Source organism: Lucilia cuprina, chromosome X, assembly GCF_022045245.1.
Source record: "Lucilia cuprina isolate Lc7/37 chromosome X, ASM2204524v1, whole genome shotgun sequence".
In the NCBI taxonomy this organism is placed as follows: Eukaryota; Metazoa; Arthropoda; class Insecta; order Diptera; family Calliphoridae; genus Lucilia; species Lucilia cuprina.
The window spans coordinates 5358951-5381287 of NC_060949.1; the positions used below are offsets into that span (position 1 = coordinate 5358951).

General features: G+C 30.4%; 1 protein-coding gene across 2 annotated transcripts in view; it reads right to left on the bottom strand.

Annotated features, from left to right (window-relative positions):
• Positions 1-1706: 1706 nt before the first annotated feature.
• Positions 1707-22337, bottom strand: part of LOC111676362 (transcription factor SOX-6) — an 85093-nt gene continuing 64462 nt past the window's right edge. For both annotated transcript variants that reach the window (XM_023437271.2, XM_046947780.1), the window contains one exon: positions 1707-6855. In XM_023437271.2, the coding sequence (XP_023293039.2) occupies positions 4852-6855 (2004 nt within the window). In that variant the 3' untranslated portion in view covers positions 1707-4851. The remainder of the gene's footprint in view (positions 6856-22337) is intronic.

Genomic DNA, 22337 nt, shown 5'->3' on the forward strand with positions numbered 1-22337 from the left:
AAGGATCCAGAATATATATACTTTATAGTGTCGGAAAATTATATTATAGAAATTACAAACGGAATGACAAACTTATATATACCCTTCTCACGAAGGTGAAGGGTATAACTAGTGAAAGCTGCAAATTGGCACTTTTGCTCAACATAATAAAGATTAGAAAATATATTTTTTTATGACTGAAAATATAAAAGTCAAAGAACAAAAATAATTCTCTTATCTTATTTTCAAAAAATGTGCTCCAATTAAAAAATTAAAAAGTAATTTTAATGATAATGATGGAGTTAATGTTATAGAATGTATTTAGTACGTAAATTTATTTAGTAAATAAAAAATTTATAACTTACTGTTAATAACATCGAACCCTAAAACCCCATTCTGAATAGTTTTGATCAGATCAGGTAAAACTTTTGTAATATGTGCATTTTTTTGTAAGTAAATTAAAGACATTAAATCAGTAGACGGAATAAATTAAATCTCTTTTATAATTTTTATTATTCGATAAATATTTGCAAGGAAAATTACTGACACTTACCCACGTTATTACTTATGAATGTAAATGTATGTATGCATTTATGTATTTTTATATATAAGAGAATAATTAATCTAGACTTATGTTTAAAATTATATAAAAATACAATACTAATAATAAATAAAAAGACTTTTATAATTATACGAACTAGTACTAAAATGGCACAAAAATTACTTTGTATATTAATTAATATATGTATTTTGTTTGTATGAATAGCATAAAATGTATAATTAGTTTTGCAGTTGTATTTATTATTTGTTTATATATTGTTTTTGTTTATTTGTTGCTGTTTTGTTATATTCTTAGGTCATAGCGCGATCCGTTGAATAAGGGAATACGGCCAGAGAACAAATTTAAATGACATTACTTAATTTCTTTCGATATCGAAGATTTTACTCGTAAATGTGTTAATCAATGGTCTTGGACTTTTTAGTCAAACTAATGCCCAATTATTACAAAAAGCATAAATAACATCTGTCATATTTGACATTTTTCAGGGTTTTAAACATTGCAAGTTGTCCTATTATATTACACAATTAATGTATGTATGTTACTATCAAGGAATGCATAAAAAAAAAAAAAAATTAAGGTTCAAAATTTGTTTATTATGGGATTTAGAGGGGGAGCTTATAAAACTAATAAAAAGACAAAAAATAATTTAACTACTTTTCTTATATTTGAGATATATTATCATCCCACAAATAAAGAAATAAATGATTAAAAAACAACAAATAAGATTTTTTTAAGTTTGCAAATACTTTAATGAAAACATAGAATATTAATATAAAAACAATTATTGTTTGCTGAGTTTTTTGGAGCTCACTATAATGATAAATGTATGTACGTATGAAAGCATGTATGTATATTTTCCAAGAACATCAAATATAAATAAAAATCGGTTGTAGGTGATTATAAATGAAGACAAAAACGTTACGTCATACCAGAATAATTGTCCATGAGCATAATGGATTATAAATTGTCTGTCCAGCAAAAATAAAACGAAGTTCTTCCAAAAGAAAAACACCACTTCAAAACTTAGTTTATTAACTTATTTAGATAGAAGCGAAAAGAATCCAATTTCGTTTAAAATTGAAGGTTTATTTTTTTACTGAAATTCTTTGAATTAAACCCCTTTTATTTTGGAGTTGATTGATAAATGCGTGTAATTTATTTATTTATGTATTTACTTCCAAGAAAAGAACATAAAAATTACTTTCTAAGAATGACTTCAGATGTATTGAATTTGTAATCAAATAAAAGTAACATCCCTCCTATGACAAGCTTGAGTTAAAATCATTACTTCTTTATGTCTTTTTCACTACTACCATGGAGTAAATTCTACTTTTTTTCGCTTCTTTGGAAGTTCTTTTTTAGCTGGGTGTACATCAAAAAATCTTAGTTTTGTAAAGCAGATACAAAATACCTCAATATATAAGACCTTTGCGCACGGCTAATGGCCCGCCATCCAGAAAGTTATCACTTTGTATGAACGTACAAAAACTATTTGGTATTCCACCCATTGCTTTGTCGTTTAATAGAAAAACATCGTCCTCTTCCAAGCGTGTAAAACAATGACCACAGAATTGCCAACTTCAGCATTATTTAAGAGGGTTAAGAAAATTTACTTTTATTTTCCCAATTATTCACCGGTACATAATTAATTAATAAGAAATTGGTATAATGTTACAGAGACTAGTAGTGGTAGTACTACTACCTGTTAATATCACTGTTGATATCACTTTCGCTTATAACATAACATTTACATTTCAAATTAAACCTTTTATAATTGTGCTTGCGATTACAAAATTTAATCTTTCCTCACCTTTAAGTATTTGCAACTGAAATTTCGTTGTATGTACGTATATTTTTGGAGTTTATTCATATAATTTATTTATTTAGAATGATACATTAGGACTAGTTCCAAAAAGAGATCCGATCCTAACCATCTTCATAACAACGATACAATATTTGATATATTTATTTCTTAGCATGTTCTTTCGAATTCAGATGGTGCAACAAGGATGATAGTTTTTATTTTCACTGGTAATGCGTTGTTCGAACACATAATCTTCAATAAAATTATGGCCATGTAATACCCCGCCAGTAGAAGCCACTCTTTTAAAGGATCCAAAATTTAACATACATTAAAATTTGGATTAATTTTATTAGAGAAAAACAGAGCAATTGTGGCCTTTAATTATACATATTAAATAAAAAATTAGGTATTGCACATGGTATAATCTAATTCGATTAGCAGACTTTGAAGTTCACAAAAGTACTTTGAAGAAACCACCCTATGTTTTCATGTATTAATACATGTGTATGTTAATGTTGGGATTAGATTAGATAATGGCACGATATTATATGTAAGTTGTAAAAATATTCGAGGTACATCGACATAAAAATAATAAGAAATGATGCTTTGAAATATTTTTTTGTGCGAAAAGCACAATAAAATCTAAAGTATTTCATTCAAGGTTGGCAAGCGTTTGGAAAAGGTGATAATTCGGTAACTATATCTTAGCGTTACCAGTATTTTGACTTATTTCGGTATTGGTATTTTAGCGTTATCGGTATTTTGGTATCGCTATTTTATTGGTAACGATACTGTACTAAAACAACATCTTAGCGGTGATTTTGAGGACCACTTCCGAAATTGAAATTAGTTTAGGCTATATTCTGCTTTACAAAATTTGGTAGACATATCTTCGTAGTTTTATTATCGTAGTTTTATTATTAAGTTCGTAAAAACTTTAAAATCCTTTTTTGAATGAGGGCCAATTATAAGCAGTTCCTCATAGAGCTAAGTAGGAGGTTTTTCGTTGATATAAAACTCGATTACGCTGTATTTCAGTGCTTACTGGCTTTTTAAAGTAGTCGATTTATGACCAATTATGGATCTATATACATATGTCCGCCATGCTTTGGCTCCTACACACTTTCGCGACTTTTTTTACTATAAATGACTTGCTAAATTCGATCTGTGGTCACGATAATGTTGTACCACTCATAATAATGGATAAATACTAACGAAATATAGATTAGACTAGTTTACTACATATTAGATATATACATATATTGCATATTATACTCTATTTTTAAGTCTAGTCAATTGTCTAGTCTACATTTTATCGTTTTTGGCATTTTAACATATTTCGGTATTGCTATTTAAGCGTTATCGGTATTTAAGCAGTACGATAGCTTAGTGATAACGGTTGTCAACCTTGATTTATTTTAATATAAATAGTAAAATTCAGTATTAAAGAGTTGAAATTATTTTGTAAATGTTTTAGAAGAGAAAATATTTTAGTAACCGCTTTTATTGTACCCCGAATACTTTTTATACTCTTAAATGATAAATATTATTCTCAATTTCGGTTGTGATTTATTTATGGTTTCTTTCTACTCATAGATACAATATTTTGAACTTAGGTCTAATATTTTCCTATTTTAAAATATGACCACGTCCGAGTTATGGGAAAATTCACTGTAATTGGAATTTTTTCGCATGAATGTTGTTTGTGTGACAAATAACCTATATATACATATTTATGGCACACAGATTATTGACAAAAAATGTCTTGATTATAAAGACTTAGAATTTTTAGTTTTGTACGTTTAGTGACTAATGTGACCGGTGTATAAATTCGTATATTTAATTCAAAAATATTTACATACATTACATTAAATTGTTTTTTACGAAAATTTAACTCTGAATTTTAGTCAACATAGATAAGTTTATCTAGCTTAACATACATGTGGAAAACACGTAAAAAATACTATTAAAATTACTTGATAACGAACTTTTATCGGAAAATTTTCCTAAATTTTAATACATATTCTATAACACAAACTTTTTTTTGCAAATATGCTTTCTAAAATTTAAAGATATGCTTGGAATGGTTTAAATTTATTTTATTTAAACAATAGTTTATAGCCGAATTGTTATTAGTTCTCAATAGACCTCAATATATTTGATTTGGCATATCATAATAGTTCAATATTTTTTAACATTTACAATTCATATCCGATAAGCTATAATTCGATTTGACCAAATTTTTCAGCGTTGAAGTTTTATGACATGGGTTATTTCGATTTGTTTCTTGAGAGTGGGCCCTTTATAAAAGATAAATCGTAAAAAACAACTTAATGTGTTTATATGAAATATGTGGATTTGTGTATTGTAGAATGTAGGTATGTGTGTATTTGTGTCATTATTTTGAACAAAAAATGTTTTACTATTGTGGCTGCTGTTTATACTACACTTATATAACTATAATTTCATAATACGTATTTATAATAATTTCATAATATTGATCCACTCAGTCGTCATCTCGAGATTCAAAACCAATTGCATTACTCTCATTTGCAAATTCCAACTCTGATATACTTTCAGCGGGATAGTAATTGCTATTGCTACTGCTAGTAGTTGGAGTGACACGATCTATTAAAGTAGAGTTGCATTCTTCCATGTTATTTATGCCAGCTGCTACTGCAGCTGCGGCGGCTGCAACAGCTACCGCTTGACCCATGTCCTGCAGTTGATAGGCAGCGGTTACTGCTGCCTGCACTTCATCTTCGCATTCAGGAGAATGATGACAGGGTGGTCGGGCAGAACCTGGAATATTTGCACCTGGAGAGCCTGTTCCGCGACACCACAATTGTCTCATCTCTGCCCGTCTGTTACGCATAAGGACTTTATATTCAGAAATTCTCATTTTTTTGCCATCTACAATGCATGTTCGCTTTGGCCTAGGTCGATATCTGTAGTCTGGATGTTGTTCCATGTGGAGTTTTGAAAGGCGAGATTGTTCTTCGTAATAGGGCTGTTTGTCGGCATTAGACATGGCTTTCCAGCGAGCTCCCAATATTTTCGATATATTCGAATTATGCATGTCGGGACATGCTTTAAGAATTTTTCTACGCTCATCCTTAGCCCAAACCATAAAGGCATTCATAGGACGTTTTATATGTTGCTTGCTGTGATAGCCGTGGCCATGCCCATGACTGCTACTGGTGTCCCGGCTATTGCTGCAACTTTCACGTAGATTGGAATGGATATCTTGTGGTAAGAACGTAGCGGGTGAATGTGCTTGTTTAGTTCCACTAGTCGGCTTAAGTTCCTGATGAACAGCTGGGCTAAACTGGTCCGAAATTCGTTTTCCAGCACATGCACCTGTTGAATCTCGACTATTACGAGTAACTCTTGTAACCGATATATTTTCAATATTGTTAAAAGGTGCTATCGTATCGGATTCTTGAGTTTCAGGGTTATTCCAAATGTGGATGGCAACAAAATTTGTATCGGCGTTTGAAGACGATGATGATTGCCAATGCAATGGAGAATCACAGTTTGAGACAGGAGTCAGGCGATCGTTTTCTCGCTTAATTAAAATAGCACTGTTAATAGCCGCATCAATCGATGATCTTGATGAATACTTTGGTTTTGACAAGTTTAACGGAGCTTCTGTAACATCCTCATCATCCAAGGACTCCTCTTTACTCGTTAAAATAACATCCTCCTGAGCTGAACTATTTGAGTTAGATCTCGGGCTGTTGGATCCATTTGAGCTAGACATAAGATCGTTATCGTCATCCATGGATAATGTATCTACTTGCATGTTTTCGATAACATCATCTGGAGAACAAGGCGCTGGCGAAGGACATTCGCTATTGTTGTTATTATCATTATTATTGTTATTTACATTATATAAAGGTGTGGAAGGCGGTGTAGTCGTACTTGCCACCACATCAACAAAGTTTAATTCGGAACTTAGGCTATGTAACACGCTCTTGCTTCCAATGCCATATTCATGAGGCAACGTTGTCCCGTTCTCATTAGTTATTGAACTGTTGTTGTTGGTAATTTTATTTGCTTGTTCGCCTACGTTACTGGTATTGTTGGAGTCATTGTTGACTGCAACTGCCGCTACTGCCAATGCGGCCTGTAAATGCGCTGCTGCGACAGCTGCCGTTGACCACATCGGTTGCATTGTCATCTTGTTATGTTGCGAGGCATGGAGAGCGTGTGTATGCAATACTGTGGGAAGGTTGCTAGCTGCCGCCGCTAGATGTGATGGAGGTGGCGGGGGAGGAGGACGTAAAAATGCAGGTAAAAATGGCACTATTGTTGCTGCTGGTGTTGGTTGTTGCTGTATGGTAGTTTGGGTTGTGAAACTGGTATGTTGTGCGACAGCACATAATTGGGAATTCAACTGATGCTGTAATTCCTGGAAACAATTTTCCTGTTGCTGTTGTATGCACTCTATTTGTTCTTGGTTGTGATGAAGATTACCATCTAAATTTGTCATGATTTCGAACTGAGTCTGAAAAAAAGAAAAAATATTTTTATAAATTAGTATTTAATGTTAACTTGCTGGATTTTTTTTGATAGTTTTATTAATTCTCTTGTTTAATTTGTCCATTGTATTGTCAAAATTATATCTTAATTTATGGACTGATTTCCAAAACGTCAGTTGGTTTCTAAACAAGGTATAGTTTTTATAACTACCGTTTTAAATAATATTGGCAAAGCTAAATATACGCCAAAATTTAATATTTCTCAACTTTTGTACTTTGTCCACAAGTATGACGTATTGATTGGGTTTGCTCACGCAGTTCGGCAAAGAGTAAAAAGAAAATATCAGTATTCAGTAAGATTTTACTGGTTACTGAAAAAATTTTCAATATTTTAGATTTATTAACCAATTTTAGACAAAATTCACGAAGTTTGTATTCATAAACGTCAAATAACTTAAAATACATTCAATAAACCATTGACAAATATACGACCCTTCTTTAAGCCAACAATAAGTATATAAAAAATTTAAACAAAATTCACGAAAATTGCACTCATAAACGTCAAATAGTTTAATATACTTCCAATAAACTATTGAAAAATATACGAATTTTATTGTAGGCTCGACCCTTCTTTAAACCAACAAGAAGTTGATTTTTAACAAATTTTTTCTCACATTAAGATTTTTTCGTTAATTTTTGGTTAGTAACGAAAATTAATTATGTTTCTTTTAAAATTAAATCCAGAAATAATAATTTTAACATTTAAAAATTTGTAAATAAAATCCGAAAAAATTTTAAACGATAATATTTTAGGAAAAAAAAATCAAATCTAGGCATTATTGGATTAATAGATGAATATTTTCCAATGTACACAGGCCTGGTTAATATTATTTTGGGCAGTTTTATGTGGGAGTTAGGGAACTGATATTGTGATGGATACTTCAGGCAGGAAGTCAGCCGAATTGACCGAATATATTCACTATTATCCTTAGCAGTTTGGTATTAAAAATTATCAAAATCGGTTCACACCGGGAAATGTTATGAATTAAAATTTAAAACAGCCTCGAAAAAATAATAATTTTTTCACATTCTGATGTAATTTTCTGGAAAATTATGCAAGATAATTCCATGAAAATCTCCATACATTCGTTTCCACAAGAGATTGATTTAACAATTTCATATACTTCCCATACAAAAGTACATATTCGCGAAAAATGGGTTTTTTGTTAATAACTTCCCAAACAAAGTCGACATCTTCCCATATTTTTACAAATTAAAATCGTATGTCAATAGAATTCATTCAGAGAAAAAATTTTCTGAATCGGTATATAATTGGACAAAGCTCCTATACAAGGTCCCCTCCAAAAAATCTCTTAAACGCACATAATTCATTACTAAAATAAGGTATCCATATACAATTTGATACAAATATTGCTCTCACATACAGAAATATTACTATGAAATTTTTTACGATCAGTTTATAATTGATCATTGCTCCTATACAAGGTCCCCTCTCGAAAATCACGATTTTTAAATTTTGTATTTATATACATAATTGGACACAGCTCCCATACAAAGTCGTTTTAATATCTTAAACGCACATTACTCATTACCAAATAAAGCTATTCATAAAAAATTTGGCAAAAATATTAGTTTTGAATACAAAAATTCTATTTCAAGATTTTTTTACTACCGGTTCATAACATGGGTGCGGTCGGTCCCATACAAGGTTCCCTTTTGAAAATCAAAGTAGCTGGTGGAAGAGGGTATTTAAGATTCGGCAGCACTCTAACTTGTTAATTTTTAAAAAATATTAAAGTAAATATAGAAAATTTTTTTTTAATATACAAAAATGTAAAACTAAAGCGAAAAATATCAAAATATGCACTAAAGAGTAAAATATACTCTAAAAACTCGAAAATATACCTAAATATGCTACAAAATCAAATCACGCTAAATTATGCTCTTATGTATAAAATACTCAAAAATATGCTTTATGAAATCAATTTCAAAATTTTTAAATTGTTCTGAAACGTGTAAAGCCATGAGTCCATACGAATCACAGCAATAAACAAGCATTTATATATTTTGGTTTCCCTGCTAATATATAATACCTCTCACATTATTTTGTGTTAAATTTATAATTAAATTTTATATACCACAGACAGAAAATATCGGGTCCACTTTGTTTTTATAAGGTTAATTGCTGTATTCACCATTTAAAATAGTGTTTTAGAAGTTTATCACTGAAAGAAACCTTTATGTTAGATTTTTTCTGATAAGTGATTGAGATAAGCCTAAAAGAAAAACAAAATAACTCGCTACAATTGATTTTTATTTTGTAAACATTTTTGAAAAGGTCTGCTTATGATTTTTATTTTTAAAAGCTAAACAATAAATCGCAAATGTAAGTACACGATTAGGACACACATACAAACAATCTTCAGAAATCATAAGCGAAAAATCAGCGTCTGATTCGGTTGAATACTTTATCCAAACTATTACATTCCAGGAAAAACTTAGCTTACTAGTGACTATGTACTTTTTTAAACCCACAATCAAAAAAGATGAGGGTATATTGATTTTGTCTTTCCGTGTGTAACACATTGAAATATGTCCGTCCGTCTGTCAGTTGTTGGCACTATAGCGTCCACAAAAAAGAGATATTGACATGAAATTTTCCCAAAATATACTTTATTGATTATTGATGTTTGCTATTGAAATTGGGCAAAATCAGTCAACGATTTCACATAGCCCCCATACAAATGAACCATGCGGAATATTGTATAAAGAGCTTCAAAAATTCACAAATTTTGTTGTTAATAAAGTAAATACCACAAAATTTCGCATAGGTCAGTTTTTTGACGTCAGAAATTTAATTATGGCGGACAGTCCCTTTAGAAATGACTAAAAAACTGATTACTGGCTTAAAAATGGGAATGAAGCGATGAAATTCGAGACACATAAGTTTCATGAAAGCCAATATCTCTCCACAAAATTTTATGTGGATCGGTCCATAATTGACCCTACCCCCATATAAAGTTCCCTCCATAAAATTACTTTAACGCTCATTACTGGCTTAAAAATACGACTATAGCGGTGAAATTTAACAGGCGTAAAAATGCGAGTATAACGAAGAAATCTGACATAAGTAAGTATATTAAGAGCCAAAATCTTTCCACCAAATTTTAAGTGGATCGGTCCATAATTGACCCTGCCCCTTATATAAGGTTCCCTCCATAAAATTACTTTAACGCTCATTATTGGCTTAAGAATATGAGTACTGCGATAATATTTTACAGATGTAAATTTTATACAAGCCAAAATCTTTCTACAAAAATTTTATGTTTTATATCTTTAAGGCCCATTACTGACTTAAAAATACGATTATAGTAATGAAATTCGACTCAAGTAGGCTCCTTGTGAGCCAAAAACTCTTGACCAATTTTTTTGTGGATCGAGCCTTACATATAAGGTCACCATCAGAAAAATAATTTAACGCTCATTACTGACCTAAAAACCGAGTAAAGCGATGAAATTCCATATAAACATGACCTGTATGAACCAAGATCGTTCTACAAAATTTTACGAGGGTCATAAAATTGACCCTTCAGGCCCCTTCAGAAAATGACTTTAAAACTAAGTACTGGCTTAAAAATTCAAGCAGATCAATTAAATTCGATATAAACTAGATTTGTATGAGCTAACATCTCTTTACAAAATGTTGTGGTGGTTGGCTCATAATTGACCTTACCCTCCATTTAAGGTCCCCATCAAAAAAAAAAAAAAAAAAAATACGTTAACGCTCATTACTGGCTTAAACAATGCGAGTATAGCGATGAAATACGACACTGATATATTCTATAGGAACTAAAATATCTATACAAATTTTTAGGAGGATCAGTCTATAATTACCCCACCGAAAATGACTACAACGCTCATTACTGGTTGGAAATTATACATTAATATGATTTGTATAAATAAAAATCATAGCTTAGTCGCCGCTGAACTATGTTTAGTTGTTTGAGAGGCCGCCGAAACATTCGGCTTAAGACGACTCAAATTTTTTAATATTTTTCTTTGGACATTAACTAGGCTATAGACTGTAAGACTGTACTTATTTTTGATTCTTAAACATAATGAATTATTGCTGGACAATTATATTTTGAAAACGTACAAGATTTTTACAAAGGATATATGTAACAAGCGATATTTTATAATTTTCAATACTCCCGATACATTTTTAATACAAATAAACATAACTTTTATAGCTTAAATTTACAAAAAACGATCGGCTCTGAGCCGACTGTAAGCCGCCGCCGAATTATTTTAGCTCAGCCGCCGACTATTTTAAATCGACTTCGCCCTCTGATTTAAGGATGTTCGGTTCATATTTAGTTTTACCCCTCATATAAGGTAATCTTAAGAAAATTACTTTAACTGGCTGATAATACGAATATCCCAATGCTATTTGACATAAACTAATTTAAAGCTAAAATCTCTCTACCTCATTTTTAAGGATCGGTCCATAACTACCCCAAACCCTGTATAATGTCCCTTTAAGAAAATGACTTTAATGTTCATCACTGGCTTAAATATGTATATAAGTAAAATTAATTAAGAGAACTATTTCAAATATTAACCTGATGTTCACATTAGTATCGATATATAATATTAAAATATTAAAAATATCAAAGTTTATTTATATGGCAGTGATTTGATGGTGGGTGTATAAGATTCGGAATAGCCGAATATAACACTATTACTTGTTAATGACATATGGTCGGTTTCGCCCTACTATACATTCACACTTGTTTCTATTTGTATTTGTGCATTTTTTAACTTTTAACGTATCTTTTTCCATTTTCCAAAACCTGTGGGGAAAAGAAGCCATCTTCATCTCAAGCTGGAGTTTAACAATATTTTAATAAAGTTAACAGTAATCTATCTTGAAAAACTATTATCTCGAGCAGTTTCAGAGGATGGATTTTCTATTAATTCAGTGTGTAAATAAAACTATTAAAATCTTTAAAAATGGAAAGCCAATGACAGCCTGGAAACAAATTTATTCCTTTTACGAGGATTACAACTGAAGAACTGTGGAAAATATTGAAAAATGCATTAAAGAAAAACTTACAGAATTTAAAATAAATTTGGACACTGACGTGTGGAATGCACTCAAAACGAAGCCGTGGTTATAAAAAAATGGGGAATATATATCCCCGATTAGTCAACTCTACTATAATCACAGCATTCATTTATTCGTAGTAGGTAGTTTTTATAAACAATCAATTAAAACTGATTTACATGACACTTGTTGGTCTGACATGGAAAGTGAATATCCCGATCCTGAAGATTCCGAAAGGTTGTAATAATGTTTAAAAGACCTCAAGAAAAACAACAAAAACTTCAAAGTTATTTGCTGAACAGGAGGGCCATCAAATTCGCCTAAAGCACCGTAAAAATTTGTATTAACAATACTTTTCTTGATTTAAATTTAGAACAAGTTAGAGTGCTATATTCGGCTAAGGTTGAATCTTAAATACCCTCCACCAGCTACTTTTATATTAATACTTTTTTAATTGATCAACTATTTAAAGAAATTAGTTTTCCCATGTCTTAAATAGAAAAATCTCAAGATTTAAATCTATTACAATTCCAAGATTTATTGAACATTACAAACGTCATTTTCATTATATTTTTATAGCGCTTAGCGATATTAGTAATTTGCATGTATATATTAAAGCGTTTTTAGGGGCTGGAGCTAGTATTGGAGATAGGACCAATTATAGACCGATCGTAAAAGATTATTTAATCTAAACTTCTGTATATAAAAGCTATATTTCAGTAAAATTTTGTATTTATATCGTAATTTAGTAACAAGTAATGTGTGTTTAAGTGATTTTCTGAAGGGAACCTTGCATGGGACCGACCGCAGCCACGTGAAAAAATCTTGAAATAAAATTTTTGTATACAAAAAGTAATATTTGTGCAAAAATTTCTATCATTTTGTATGGGACCCACCGCAGCCATGTTATGAATAGCTTTATTTGGTAATGAGTAATGTGCGTTTAAGAGATTTTCGTAAAAAGACTTTGTATGGGAGGTATGTCCAATTATGTAAGTGATTTTCTGTACTTAATATGAGAGCTTTGACCAAATATGGACCGATCGTAAAACAATTTTATAGTGTAATTTATGTATATAAGAACAATATTTTTGTTAAATGTGTGGATATCAATATTTGGTTATGAGTTATGTGGCCATATAAGGCCCGCCTCAAAATAAAGTCATATTCTGAGGCGGGCACATAACTCGGTTCAGTTCGGATTATAATAAACCCCAATTAAGGTGCCCTTCAGAAAATTACTTTAACTTTCATTAATGGTTGAATAATTCGAGAATAGAAATTCGACATACATAAATATGTTTGTTAAAAGACAAAATCTCTCTGTTAAATTTTATAAGGATTGGTTCGTTATTGACTCTACTAGGTCCACCAAAAAAAAGACTTTAAAGATCATTACTGTATTAAAAATACGAGTACAGCGAAGAAAATTCACACAAATATGATTCATATAAGCCAAAATCTCTCATATTTTATGAGTATCAATACATAATTGATCATATAAGGTCCCCTCCAGCAAGTAATTTTAACGCTCTACGGGCATAAAAAGAAGTATAGCGATGAAATTCGACATTCATAAATAAGATTCTTACAAGACATAATATGAAGATTGGTTTATAATTGACTAAATAAGGTCAGCTTAAAACAATTACGTGAACGCTCACTGCCTGGAAAATGCCAAAATCTCTCTACCAAATCTTATGAAGATCGGTTCATAATTGATCAGAAAATTACTTTAGCGCTCACAATTAGAAAAAATATCTCTATAGTCCCTATTTCGAAAATCACTCTGATGTCTATATTAATATCGAATAGTAAAGTTCAGTATATATCAAATAAATGAGAAGACCTTACAAAATTTACTTTAAGAGAAGATTCAGCATGGCCGAATAAGCACTCTTACTTGTTTTATTTCAGTTAAAACGTTATAGAATAGAGGCCTTCTAAGAGACATATTTACCCATTCTAAAAGATGCGATACTCATTGCCTTCTCGCAGAGGATATCCACAAGCACTTTGCTTCTTCTCCTTGTAGGATTCATGCACATACAACCTTGTAAAATATTTTAAAATTTTAGTAATGAGTATTGTAGGTAATGTACTTATTTCATACATTACATGGTAATGAGTTGTCGTTATTAATTACAAAAATTATTTCTTTTGAGTAGAATTTGTAGTCAATTGTCTATAGTGTATGTCTAATAAGGAATTAGTAAGTGTTTATAATCGTAGTCGATTTTGGAAGTTCTTTCAAAATGTGAATGGGAAAATTACTTTTTAATGGCGTTCGGTCAAAATTTCGCCCAACACCGAACATTGGCCGAACTTCACTTTTTATCGAACTCCGAACCCGTACCCGAACATTCGGTCGGACACTAATATTTGGCTTTGCAATTATTTTTATATTTTGACTGTCTCTATAAAATTTATTTTGCTCTATTCTAATAGGACTATAACGGAAGATTGTTTAATAGGCCTTTTTAAGTAAGCCTTCTATCAGCCCTCTAATAGAAGCGAGAAGGCAAGCACTTGGCTCACAATGATACGCCGCACAGTACGTTGTCCCCATACAATAAATAGGCAAAAGTAGAAAGAGTCATCGTAGAAAAATAAAATTATATGAATTCAATTATTTTTTAGAAAAGTCGGAGCAAGGATTTCGAATATGAAGGGGGTAAAATCGGGTAAATTTGGTAATATCATATCTTCTAAACGAATGTAGATATCAAGACAAGAACACTTGTGTCGTCATATGCTTGAAAAGTTAGGGGATAGGTGTCTGATACTTTTTTGAAATTTAACCCTTTTTGGGTGAAAAATTATTCCCTGCAGGAAATGAAGCGATAATTGTCTTAATGCCACTAGTACTATTACTAGAACAACAGACACTAGTACAAATTGGGTTAGAGTTTATATGGAAAATACTAGTACTAGCAGTAGTTGAATATCGCCACTTGTAGACTAATTTTTGTTTGACATGTGTTGGAATAAATTATTTTTTTAAATTATTAAAATATAATTCTGAAACATTTTGCATAAAAATGATTTTTTCAATTATATCCCTTCAAATGAGAGAATAAATAGTGCATGCAAATTTAGATCCAGTTGCAAGCAAATCTCTATGTCAGTACGTATATTTAATATAAAAACTGCGATAAGTTTAATTTTTGTTTTATCGTATAGCAAATGTTTTCATAACGAAATGGAGATATGTAACTGAATGGAATTTTTGGACACAATTATGGCGACTTTTTTTGAATATTAGGATACCTTTTGAAAATACGAAAATTTAATGGGTTAAAATATTATTTTTTTATTAAAAGGAATTTTTTATATGGTTTTTTTATTTGGATTATTTCGAGATATTTACATATTTATTTGAACTTTTTAAAATTAAAAATTAAAATCTGAATTTAAGCATTCATTACACACTGAAATATTTAAAGCTAAAAAATGTTCATACATTCATTTGTTACAATATATTTCTTTATGTCTTTAAGCGTTGTTATGGTATTTTTATACCCTACACCAGCCCCCATACAACTGAACCCCCCAATAGGGCTTGTAAACCTTGTAATCAAACTACATGTCGCAATTTTGGAGATAATTCAATGAAATTTGGCACATAATCTTTTATGATACCGTAGACGAAGCCTATTGAAAATGGTTTACATCGATCCATTATTTCACCTTCTAGGGCTTTTAAGTTCATAATTGTTCATAATTCATTGGAGGAATTATTGTGAAGTAGAAATTTGTAACCGCTTATGGCCTATAGGCTAGGTTATTGAATATTGTTAAATAAAATAAAATTATATTTAATTATATATATCTCAACAAAACTGCAAAAAACAAGTCTGATGACCCTCACGAATTGGTCCTCATATGACCCTAGCCCCTATGGAAAGCCCCCATCAAAATTTCACTTAAATGTCCACAATTTTATTCAGCAATAAACGGCTTAAGTATGTATATCTGAGGCAAGGTAAAATTAAACTTAAATGCTTTATTATGGCAACTAAATCACATTATATTTTTGTAAAGGTATTTCTTACTTGTTTTTAGTATCATTCATATTAGTGACTACCGGATCCGAGGACATCAATCAAAAATTTATTAAGCCTTTATTTGTATGTGACCGTGATGTGACATAAATTGGATCCATTTATTTTCAAAAGGTACTTTTTGGTACTTTTTCGTTTTTCAAAAGGTACCTTGAGATTTCTATAATAATGAACCCAGAAACATGATACTAAGAATGTAGATCCTGGATTAGACGAGAATAAATCAGTTGGAATTTTTTGGTAAAAGGTACTTTTTGAATTTTTTCTAATATATAACAATTAAGTATGTAGAGTCTGAATTAGGTGAGAATCCATAAAAGGGAACTTTTTAGTACTTTTTCGTTTTTCAAAGAGTACTTTTTGAACCCGGATTAAACGAGAACAAATCAATAGGTATTTTTTAGGAACTTTTTCGTTTTGCAAAAGGTACTTTTTGAATTTTCTATAACATTGAACTTAGAAATATAAAATTGGGTGTGTACAGTCTGAATTAGGTAACAACCCATAAAAGGGAACTTTCAGGTACTTTCTTTCGTTTTTCAATTTTGAATTTTCTTTTGAATTTTCTATAATATTGAATCTAGAAACATTAATTTTAGCATGTTGAGCCCGAGAAAGTGAAGTAAAAATGAACACATCATGGTGAAGGCAATATAAGATTCGGCACGAATATAGAACTCTTACTTGTTTTTATTTTTTGTTTTTTTAGTTGCATTTTTATTAATTATATATTTTATTGATACTTTATTTAATTAAAATTTTTACTTTTGAAAACAATAATTTTCTATTATAATTTCAAAAAAATATTTTTTTCATGGTTGTGACAAAAAATTGGTAAATTTTTTTTTAAATTTCAATAAATAACTGTATTTACTTTAAAAACAAAAGCAAAAAAAACTACCGTGGTGGGCAATATGTCGAACTTATGGTAAATTCTCGAACTGAACATTGTAGGCGAAGAGACGTTCCTTGCAAGAATATTTTAAAAAATTTATCTAGAGCGTGATGTTTTAAAGCAATGCCATGTGCCTTACCATCGGAATGATTTGTGAAATAAAATTTATAACCAGAAGCATAAAAATTATATTTATTTGTAAGATGGGTTTCCGAGATTAATATAAGATCGATGTATTCCTTTAGTTGAATCATTTGGTTCTACACTCTCAAGAGTTCTTGTATTGTGTTTTGCATGGACGAGTTTGTCATATTTTGATTAAACGAGGTAATGTTCTTAGTAAGTGCTTGCATAAAAGATTCTTACCGCCTTTTTGACGTTGTGTTATTATTCCTTCCTTTGCAGACGCAATACCAGAGTTTTGTGACCTGTTAAAACTATTTCTCCGCGATAATTAACAGATTAGTTTTCGCCGCAATTACCACACTTTCTATTGAGACCGTTCTTATGTCACATTGTGACGAAGAGTGAAGGTATTCTCATGTAACACATACCCCAGCAAAATCTTTACATAACCGGTAAGTAGGCAAGTAATATTGGAGAAAAGTGTAAGTAGTTACTTTTTGGTGTGAATAACTACTTATTTTTGTTCGACGATGGCCAAAAAATAACTGTTTACAAATCTGCTACCCGACTTTTCCGGATTTAAAACTGGTTTTATAGTTATTTTTCATGTTTGCTATTCTATTCTCCTACTTAATGCCCCATTAAAAAATAGTTTTACCATCCTATCTGGAATGGTTTTTACACAATTGTAAATATCATCATTACTTGAAAAAACTTCCAAAATCGACTACGGTTAGAAACACTAACTGATTCCTTATTAGACATACACTAAAGACCCAGGATCGGCAGACATATACTACCACATTTTGCATTTGTATAAGTGAAAGAGCGAAAAAACAAGAAATGACAAGAAATGAAAAACACAAATTTGAGCTTTTTAACTATATTTGCAATTAAATATATACATATTAAAGGTAAAAATTAAACAAGAGTACATTAAATTTTGGTTAATTATTATAATTTGCAAATTACGTTGAAAGAAAAAACATTTTAAAAAGTAAATAATTCTAAGAACTATTAAATATGTAGTGTAGATACGAAAATAGCACAACAATAATTAGTATTATCCATCCCTTCATTAATATTCTTTCGTTCATTTTCATTGCAAAAGCAAGAAACGAGCGACAATACAACCTTCTTCTATGACAGCTCAAATGAGACTGAATTGTGTTTTCTATGCGTGTGAGCAGGCCTGCCAGATTTGCCGATTTATCGGCATTTTGCCGATATTTTACCTTCAAAATACAGTAGTTTTCCGATTTAACGACCATTCAATTCTACGAACATCGCATTTAACGAACAAGCTAATTTTTCCTATTGACTACCTTAAATAATGAACAAAACTTGTTTTTTGTACTCTGTTTAACGAACTAATATAAATATTATTATTTAAATTAAGATAAAATGACATTTATCAAAAATAACAAATAACCTAAGTTGTAGCAAGCGGTGCTTTTATACCCAAAACTGTAACTCATTCTGGCTTCTTATTAAATTTTAGTTCGATGTAGCTATGTCCGTCCGTCCTTCAGATAATGACTTTAACGCTCAATACTCGCTTAACATTACGAGTACGCCGAGTACTAACCGATATCTCTAACAAATTTTATGGGAATCGGTCCATAATTGACCTTACCCTCCATATCAGGCCCCCTTAAGAAAATTACTTTAATGCTCATTACTCGCTTAAAAATACGAGTATAGAGATGAACTTCGAGAAATAACTTTAAAGCTCATGACAGAATTAAAAATACAGCGGTTAAATTCGACACAAATATGGTTTGAAGGTGGGTATATAAGATTCGGAATTTTGTGTTTTGTGCTATTTTTATTAAAAAAGAATTAATTTTTATAAAATACATTTAAAAAATATTTTATGTACCTATTTTTAATTATTTTCCTACCAAAAACCCACATTTTACTTAGTACTGCATATAACGAACTTTTCAATTTTACGAACAGGCCTGACAACATATGGGTTCGTTAAATCGGAAAACTACTGTAGTAAAGTGCCGATTTCCCGATTTTTGCTTCAAAAATGCCGATTTTTTACTCAATCGAACAAATTAACGAATTTATTATAACTTTACATAAGCAAAAATTACATGGAGCTTTTAAAACAATTGGGAGAGGAAAATTTACAGTACGGTAAAACACAATCCATCACCAATGTCAATTGGATCGATTATGAAAAGGAAACACAATTTATGTATGAAAATCCTGAATAGGATCTAAAAGTCTAATCTAAGGGTGCGAAAATTTTAAAATTTTTAAGAAATTTTTATGGTACGAAAATAAATTTACACATTTTTGTGGAAAAGTTAAAAAATCTTGAGAAAATTTCCCATTATAAAAATGTACTCAGCAAAATCTTTACCTACTGTGATACCCATTTTTATTTAATGTTTTTGAATTGTACGTGGATGCACAACCTTTTGTGACTTTATTGCCAATTCTTTAGCCAACATGGTGGCATTCGCTTTCGGATTTTTATTCACTTCTTTCACAATAACATTAATATCTCTACGATTCAGTTTTCTTGGACAATTCTTTAAAGTTATTAAATATAGTTTGAAAATACTTAGATTTAAAAGTTTTGATATTTCACCGCACGTTTTTTTATATTTCCTAACTTTACAACTAAATTTCGCAAATCTTTTGATATTTCTCCAATTAAAAATAAAATTTTTCAACATAGTTTAAGAGCCATGATAATACAAAAATGCTGTACGAAGACTTTGTCGTTTTAGCTATGTCCGTCTGTCTGTGTAAAACACGCTCACGATAAAATGAAGCAATAGAATTTAACCAAATTCAACCAAAATGTTCTTCATAAAGTTGTTTGGTATTGAAAATGAGCAAAATCGGTTCACATCGGGAAAAGTTATGAATAAAAATTTAAAACAACCTCGAAAAAATAAACATTCGTTTCTACACAAGAGCTTGGTCTCTGCGGAAAATCGCCAGAATCGGTCCACAATTTCAAATACCTACCATACGAAAGTACATTTTCCCGGAAAATGTTTTTTTGTTAGTAACTTCCGTCGCAATGTCGTTATCTCCACAAAATTTTACAAATTAAAATCTTATGTCAATAGAATTCATTCAAAGAAAAAATTTTCTGAATCGGTACATAATTGGACATAGCTCCCATACAAGGTCCCCTCCCCCTTAAAAGCACATAATTCATTACTAAACTAAGATATTCATAGAAAATTTGGTACATGTATTGCTCTCACATTGCTCTCTCATAAGGAAATATTACCATGAAGTTTTTTTTGCAATCGGTCCATAATTGGTTATCCTTATAAGGTCTGGAATCTCTCACATTACTCATTATCAAATAAAGCTATTAATACAAAATTTGGCACAGATATTTGTTTTGTATACAAATATTATATTTCAAGATTTTTTCACGATCGGTTCATAACATTGGTGCGGTCGGTCCAGAAAATCACTGAAACAGACATTACTTGTTACTAAATTATGATATAAATACAAAATTTGACTGAAATATAGCTTTTATGCACAGTAGTTTAGCTTAAAGAGTAGCGTTTGTAATGTTCAATAAATCTTGGAATTGTAATAGATTTATATCTTGAAATTTTTATACCCTTCACCTTGGTCGGAAGGGTATATATAAGTTTGTCATTCCGTTTGCAATTTCTAAAATATAATTTTCCAACCCTATAAAGTATATATATTCTGGATCCTTATAGATAGCTTAGTCGATTAAGCCATGTCCGTCTGTTTGTCCGTCTGTCTGTTGAAATCAGTTTTTAGAGGACCCCAGATATCGGCGAGATCCGAATCTTCAATAATTCTGTTAGACATGCTTTCGAGAAGATCGCTATTTAAAATCAGCAAAATCGGTCGGTAAATAACGGAGATATGAGCAAAAATCGGAGACAACCTCTGAAAATTTCATCAAAAAATGTCATATTTTTTTCATGCTTTGTTAAAAAAACAACAACACTGTACATTAGAAAAAGATTTACTCGTGTGTGTAGATGTATTTGGTTTTACTCATCTGTAAATTTTGTTTTGTATGTTTGGATGCTGTTGCCGTCATTGAGTTGTGTATTTTGTTTTTGTGAATTCTGTTCGTAAATTTGGATGTAGGTTGGTTTTATTGCGTTGTTTATTTTGTTTTTGTTTTTCTGTGTTTTTCGTTATGTATGTTTAGATGTCTGTTGGTTTCGATACCTTGTGTATTTTGTTTTTTATTTCATTTAGCGTTGTTGTTGTTCATTTTTTGTTTTGCTTTTTGTAGTTGGGATAAAATGTATAAAACTAATATGTTTAAAATACACTATGGTGAAGGGTTGAGAAAACTCATTTCTACAAATATTTGATCAATTAGAAAAGTATTGATATAAAAGTACTTGTGGAGGGTATTTTTTTACTTTTTTTACAAATACAAAATTTGACCAATTTGCGACAAATTCCACAATTTGTAACAAATTGTAATTTCTAAATCAAAGCGACATCAACATGCTTTAAACAAATAAATATTTTTTAGTATTTTATATGCCCTTAATAAGAAGTTCATTTAAGATCTTGTCGTATACATGTAAATTGCCGAAAATCTTCGCATTTAATACAAAACTCGCCGTACTATTGTTACAACACATAAAAGGTTGTAAGTAAAATTTCGAACTTATAACACTGATTATTCGTAAATTCCGAGATGTTTTTGCTATCATTAACACAACTCTCAACAAGCGAGACGATAGGGTACCGGCATAACGAATGATATAATGTCAGACCGCTTCGTTAAATCGAAAAATTATCGGAATTAGTAAATTTCTTCATTTAATGGACAAAACAATTCACATTAATGTATGAAATTATTACTTCAAATTTTATTTCAAATAACTATGAACAACACACACGTTTTTTCATTGTAAACATTTGCTGATGGCTTTTTATTTTCAAACCACTTTATTTTCTGCTATTTCCTTAACTAAATTGTAGTTTTTAAATTCAATTCTAAAAGAAATCTTGTTGAGATATCTTCCTCATTATTTTGGGTAATTTATTTTGTTGCTAAATTTTATTAATTCAATGTATTAGGTTTAAGCTTTATCCTAGCTAAAGTTATCATTAAATTCACATCTAACTGATTTAGAAGCCTAAAGATTATGATTTATGGCATTTTGTTCGATAGGTCAGACATTTTTACATCTATGTATGTATGTATGTATGTATGTATGTATGTATGTATGTATGTATGTATGTATGTATGTATGTATCTATCTATCTATCTATCTATCTATCTATCTATCTATCTAT